This window comes from Hordeum vulgare, chromosome 2H, assembly GCF_904849725.1.
Source record: "Hordeum vulgare subsp. vulgare chromosome 2H, MorexV3_pseudomolecules_assembly, whole genome shotgun sequence".
NCBI classification, from domain to species: Eukaryota; Viridiplantae; Streptophyta; class Magnoliopsida; order Poales; family Poaceae; genus Hordeum; species Hordeum vulgare.
Window position 1 is genome coordinate 131,681,788 of NC_058519.1, and position 7,036 is coordinate 131,688,823.

Below are 7,036 nucleotides of genomic sequence, written 5' to 3' on the forward strand. Positions count from 1 at the left end.
GGTTTGATCGGGATAATCCCCCCAAATTTCCTAAAATACACTAATACCAAACAAGGCCTTATGGTGTCCCGTGGTTCAAACCGATGTGAAGAGAAAATCCAATCCTCTGCTTTTATTTGTAAAGTCTCTATTCCTCGATGATCAAATCCCAAAAAATTATGAACCATATCATGTTTGGCTAGCCAATTAAATAACCAACCCTGCTGCATTGTCTTCGTCTCTCCCTCGAATCATACAGTTGACAAAATTACCAGATAGATCAATCGAGTGGCTACCGATCCGGTTGATCCTGCACGGTTGATGCCTAGCATCCGTCACTAACTAACTATACCCGCAAAAAAAAAAAAACTTACTAGCTGGCCGACTCGTACGATTGGTGCACGACATACAACTAACTTGCCAGGCTAACTCAGCTAAAAAAACACTTGCAAAGCTAACTCGTACTAACAATATTACTCCGTGAAAGAGGAGAGGTTTTGCAGAAGGAGGACGACGTACGTACATACGATCTTCGCGCCGGATCCGCTGGATAAGAAATCAATCCAAACAGAACCCAACTTTCTCTCCGCAGCTCATGCATTCCGTTCCAGTGCATCCCATATAAATGGATCACCAGCCATAGCCATAGAACCATCGCACTAGCTGCAAACCAGCGCTGCAACGCAAAACCTGGGACCGATGGCGCCATCCAAGTCCCATCTAGCCTTGCTCCTCGCCGTCGTCCTGCTCGCCACCACGCCGCAGCCTTCGGCGGCCGTCAGGGCCGAGCCCCCTACCCCCTCCACCAGCAATGGTGCGGTAGCAAAGCCATCGGCATGGTGCATTCCCTGCTTTTCGTTTCTACCACAGTCATTCTGTATACCGCCGATGTTCTGTCCACCAACGCCAAGTGCGCCGCCGCCGCCGCCGCCGCCGCCACCGCCACCGCCAGCATCGAAGCCGCAGCCGAAAGAGTGTCTACCATCGCTGATGGGGCTGATGCCATGCAAGGATTACCTCACCAACAGAACCGCGCCGGAGCCTCCGAACCAAGGCAAGTGCTGCGACGGCCTCAGGTCCCTCTTCGAAAACGCTCCCATCTGCATCTGCCGCATATCGGACGACGGCGACCTCGACAGGCTCATGTCGGCACGCCTAGATGGAGGAAACTTCCTTCATCTGTCAGTTATATGTGACACCACTATACTTCCAAGTGATTATCGATCTTGCCAAGGTAAGTTATTGCTCTCCGAACTAGTAGAAACTAAACTGTTTTATGAATTATCTCGTCTTCAATTATGAACACTGTGAATCCTTTTTATGGATCGGACAGAAGGACCCGTGCCTCCGCTAAGGGCCGCACCCGCCCCTGAAGCTGCTTCATAACTGGGCAAATCAGGTAACTAGTTTGTGTCCCAGATAAACTGAACCATTGCCCTGTTTTGGAGATAGATTTATTCTGTATTGCACTCTAACTTTTGATTATATATATGTTTGTTCTGCAGAGTCATGATCGTAGTATAGAAACAAGGTGGAAGCTAAAGATGCCGTACCTCAAGATCCGTCGGTACCATTGTTAGAAGATATACAGTGCGAGTTTTTAGTTTTGATTAGGGACAATATGTAGCTTGATTTGTGTCAATCTCTGAGCCGTCTTGGAGAAAATTTATTTATTTGTTACGTTCGTATATTTGGTTAGTGAGTGTCCACCCTATGCATGGAATCATCAAAGTCATAGCGTTGGAATCATCAAATGTTCACCCAGCGCATCCCGCAAAAAAAAAAAAAAAAAAAATCACCTAGCCACACCATGCATCCCCAACTGTCTATTTTTCTTTGAGCGAATCTTGTCTTTGTGCAATCCCGTATACAGTCGAAAAATGTGGTCAAAGTTCTGCCATCTTGTGTCGTACTCGTGCGGTCGTCCCGGCCAGACCACCGGCGCGTGTCTCCCTTGGCATGTCGACGACCGCTCGTGCGTGCCGGTCTGCGCGCAAAGAAGGGACTGTGCGTCCGCAGCATTCGTTATCAGTTACATTCCGTTCTACAGTAACAAACATAATGACGGCAGCCAGCAGTGATTTGCTTTTCGCAAATATACACCCTCCGTAACTTGATATGAGTTGTTTTTCGACACTATATAGTGTGTATCTAAGATTTGCGGCAGTGAAAAGGATCCACACAACATGGTGATTATGTAGTTGAGAATCTCTGCGATCAACACTTGGGAGCTGTGACACTTTATGAGTAAAGCCCTGTTCGGATGTACTTCCCTCCACAGTTCCACTCCCGAAGCTAATGGGGTTATTGTTAAAATTTTAGGAAGCGCCAGTTTGCTGGCTCCGCAGCTCTCCGGAGCTAACAGCCCCTAAGATAAGTGTTCTCTGATTGCTTCCCTGCACTTGTGTGTCGCATTGAGACCTGCAATTCTGTAGTCCAAACAACTCCATTGCCCTTCATTCCAAACACTAAACATGAATTCTTTCTCGGACACATGCGCGCCTACCAGTGTCAACAACGGGCCCAGTAGCCGTCGCTCCAAATCCCGAACCGACCCACTAGTTAGCGAGCATTCCTTGTGGAGCTTCGTAGAAAGCACTTCCGTGTGCTACCAGTTAGCGCGTTTTCAGCCGCCATCACGTGTCACGTTTTGAACATTTTTTTGAAATTTTATTTTTTTTATTTTTTTCGCATGCATTTTTAGCTTTTTAGATTATTATATTATGTTTCTGTTTTTCACCGGTCGTTTTTAGTTTTTTGACGAAAAAAATTCAAATTTTTTAAACGAAAAACACGTTTTTTTCATGAGATGCACGATTTTGCTTCGCGAGAGGCACGACTGTGCCTTTCAGAAAAGAAATTTTTGACGAGGGGCACGGTCGTGGCTCTCGGTAAGGAAAAAACGTGTTTTTTTTGCAATAGACACTAATTTGATTTCGCGAGAGGCGTGGTTTTGGCCTTGCCTCTGAAGGGGAAAACGCGTTTTCTATTTTATTATTTTTTTGCAAGAGGCACAGTTTTATCTTTGAGAATTGGCACTCGCAGCAGAATCCTATTGGACTAGCCCATGAACGCTCAGCACAATGCTCAGCACATCGAAATAATGTAGCGCGAAAAACTACCAAAAAAAGACGCTTCGGCACAGAAGCCTTGGGACCCCCTATTCCGTGCTTTAAGGGCCGTTGAAGCGAACCGGCGCTTGCAGCAGAATCCTATTGGGCCGGCCCATGAACGCTCAGCATAGCGAAGTATTAGCGCAAAAATCTACCAAAAAAGAAGCTTCGGCACACAAGCCTTGGGATCCCCTATTCCACGCTTTAAGCGCCGTTGAAGCGAACCGGCGCTCGCAGCAGAATACTATTGGGCCGGCCCATGAACGCGAGAATTACTAGCGCGCACACTTTAAGAACACTTGCACCCACGCGATTTGAATCGAACTCACATATTTAAAAAAATGAAAAAAGAAACTTCACGAACATGAGAAAAAAAAGTTCAAGAACTTAGAAAAAAATAGTTAGTTGAAAAACATTCATCAATTTTGAAAACTTACAATGTGTTTGAAAAAAGTTCATCGATTTTGAAAAAAGTTCACAAATTAAAAAAAAGCAGTTCATCAATTTGAAAGGAAAATATCGAGGTGTTGAAAAAGGTCATCTATTTTGAAAAAAAGTTCATTGAATTTGCAAAAAAGTTCATCAAATTTGAAAGACAGTTTATTGAGTTTGAAAAAAGTTTACCGAATTCGAAAAAAAATCATCGAATTTGAAAAAAATTCATAGAATTCAATAAAAGTGCATTAAATATGAAAAGGAAAATTGAAAAAATTTCATAGAATAAGAGAAAAAGTTCATCAAATTTGAAAAAAAGACCATCAAATGTCAAAAAAGTTCATAGAATTTGAAAAACAAATCATCACATTTGAAAAAAAATTGCTTTATAAATAAGTCCGCCTATTTTCTAAAAGAAAATAATCGATCTTGAATAAAAATACGAATTTCTAGAAAAAACGTGCAATAAAAAAAAGATGAAAATGAAAAATAAAAGGAGAATAAAAGCGCCCTGAATTGTCCAGCGAACTGGGAAAAAACGGTTTGGAAGAAAACACGAATAAAACTAGAGGATTCCCACGACTGAGAGAACAAATAAAAACGCAGCAACATGTTTTAAAGCACTAGTGTTCGATGGTTTTGTGGTGGGCTTTGTTCGCTCAGAAGTATATGGTCACGGTTTCGAAATATCGTTATGGTCACGTTTCTTTGAATTCTTTTGACGAATATGAGTAGATTGCATGCTTATGGACGAGCCCAACTAGCCGGCGCTGTGGACGCTAATTTGTAAAATGCATGTTAACCAGCGCGTGCAGCGCAAAATAGGATTTGCCCATAAACAAACCTGACGGGTTTTTCCTTCAGCTGCCTTTCGCTGATGAGGGGACATAAAAGTTGAGACCTGTCTCAGTTTCCTTGAGCTTGGCCGTGTCCACAACAATTTTGTGCAGCTTCGTGAGAGGGGGTCTCGCGATAGGATAGCCAGCTCCACCCTTCCTCGTGCCGTGGGCCACTCCGGCCACGGCAGCCACCCTCCCTTCCTCGCGACGAGGGCTGCTCCGGCCGCGACAGTCACCCACCAGCCTTTATGGCCCGCCGGTCTCCGGCTAGATCCGTCAGTCCGTCGTCGGGTCCTCGCGCCAGCCGTTTGCGCGGCCTCCAGCCTGCCGGTGCGTCGCAGGCGCCGTCACCGCGGTCAACTTCAGATCCAGCCTCCCCGACGTGAATCCTGCTGAGGGGAGAGTGCTACAACTTTGCGCCGACGAGGGCGCGTGTGTTTTCCTCCGGTCCGTCCGCGACTCCGGGACCGGCACCCGAGCGCCCCGCGGTCCCGGCAGTGCCGCCCTGCTCCCCGAGGCTTGCGTTGCCGTCTGACGCACCCTTCATTGAACATGCGGATTCTGTGTCGCTGCTGGCACCTCGCCGCAAATCAATCGTCGTCGCCCCATCTCCGGAGGCACTGCTTGCCATTTCGGGGGTGGATAGAAGCTGGACCGAGGTCAGCTACCAGAGAAGCCGCCGCGTAGCTGCTGACCCGCCGGTTTCACACCTGCACCAGGGGGGCACCGGCCGGACCGCGCCGGAGACATAAATGCCGAGAGGCTGCGCGCGTCCTTCTTAAGCCACTTCCGCGGCCGCTGCTTCCGCTGCTTGAGCAAACGCCACCACCTTGCCGATTGTCGAGACCCAGTTCAATGCATCATCTGCAGAAGGGCTGGGCACATCGGCAGGCTCTGCCCGCAGAATCCTCGTCTTAGTGATAGAACCGGCTCTGCAAGAAGCAGGTTAGGCCCAGCACCACCTACGCAGCCGCTCCACGCTCGTCTTTGCTTCCCACTGTCGCCTGCCCCCGCCATCTCGTCGGTGGCACCGACCATGCTGCACCACGTCGATCCTGTGCGTCGCCCCAGGGAGAGCCGTTCGGTGACCATTCCCTCCCCGGCGGTCGACCAGGCGGTCTTCTTCCTTTGGAGCCATGCCGTCACGCTCTCTGCCGCCGATGGGGTCAATGCCACGTCCCCCATGACCGTGGGGAGGGCTTTGCAGGTGCAGCTCTCCGTCCCGGTGCACTCGCTGCGCATCACGGCTCACCACCCGAAGCACTACTTCGTCATCTTCACTCAGTCGGCGCACCAGGTCAATGTCGTGCGGCGTGGGTCCATCCGGGTCGACGGCGCCGTCTTCAACATAGCGTCCTAGCATGACCACGACCACGTTTCCTTCGACTCTCTACTGCTCCATGTCTGATACATGTCCATCGTATCTACTTTTCCGAACTCTTTTGTCCTTGTTTTGGACTCTAATTTGCATGATTTGAATGGAACTAACCCGGACTAACGCTGTTTTCAGCAGAATTGCCATGGTGTTGTTTTTGTGTAGAAATAAAAGTTCTCGGAATGTCCTGAAAATTTACGGAGAATTTTTCTGGAATAAAAGAAAAATACCTGCGCAAAGATCAACCGGAGGGGGCGTGCTAGTGGGCCACAGCCACCCCCCTAGGCCACGCCGTGAGGGCTTGTGGGGCCCACGTGGCACCACCGCCCCCAAACTCAGCTATATTTATTCCGTCTCCCCCGGAAAAAATTAGAGAGAAGGTTTCATCGCGTTTTACAAAATGGAGGCGCCGCCACTTCCTGTTCTTCATCTGGAGGGCAGATCTGGAGTCCGTTTTGGGCTCCGGAGAGGGGAAATCGTCGCCATTGTCATCATCAACCTTCCTCCATCGACAATTCCATGATGCTCTTCATCGTTCGTGAGTAATCTCATCGTAGGCTTGCTGGACGGTCATGAGTTGGATGAGATCTATCATGTAATCGAGTTTGTTTTGACGGGGATTGATCCCTAGTATCCACTATGTTCTAGATTGATGTTGGTACTACTTGGCTATGCTTAATGCTTGTCACTAGGGCCCGAGTGCCATGATTTCAAATCTTAACCTATTATGTTATCGCCAATGTATGTGTGTTTTAGATCCTATCTTGCAAGTTGTAGTCACCTACTATGTGTTATGACCCGACAACCCCGGAGTGACAATAGCCGGAACCACTCCCGGAGATGACCATAGTATGAGGAGTTCATGTATTCACCGCATGTTAATGCGTTGGTCCGGTTCTTTATTAAAAGGAGAACCTTAATATCTCGTAGTTTCCATTAGGACACCGCTGCCACGGGAGGGATGGACAATAGATGTCATGCAAGTTATTTTCCCTAAGCACGTATGACTACATACGGAATACATGCCTACATTAGATTGACGAACGGGAGCTAGTTACATATCTCTCCGTGTTATAGCTGTTATATGATGAATCACATCCGTAACACTCATCTATCACCGATCCACTGCCTACGAGTCTTTTACTACTGGTCCTTGCTACGTTACATTGTCTAGGCTTGTCCATTGCTACAAAAGGGATTGGGCCACTTTGCTACTACTGTTGCTACTGCTTTTACTATTGCTGCTGCTACTGTTGTTCCTTGCTACTGCTGTCACTTTGCTGTTACTTGTTGCA

The 7,036-nt window shown here is 47.8% G+C and overlaps 1 protein-coding gene across 1 annotated transcript; it reads left to right on the top strand.

Moving 5' to 3' along the window:
- Positions 1-663: 663 nt before the first annotated feature.
- LOC123429784 (non-specific lipid-transfer protein C6-like) lies at positions 664-1,696 on the top strand. The gene is made up of 3 exons (XM_045113779.1): positions 664-1,213; positions 1,313-1,378; positions 1,485-1,696. Exons 1-2 carry the CDS (start codon positions 679-681, stop codon positions 1,363-1,365), a joined length of 588 nt encoding a protein of 195 aa, XP_044969714.1. The 5' UTR covers positions 664-678; the 3' UTR covers positions 1,366-1,378; positions 1,485-1,696.
- The last annotated feature ends 5,340 nt before the right edge of the window (positions 1,697-7,036 follow it).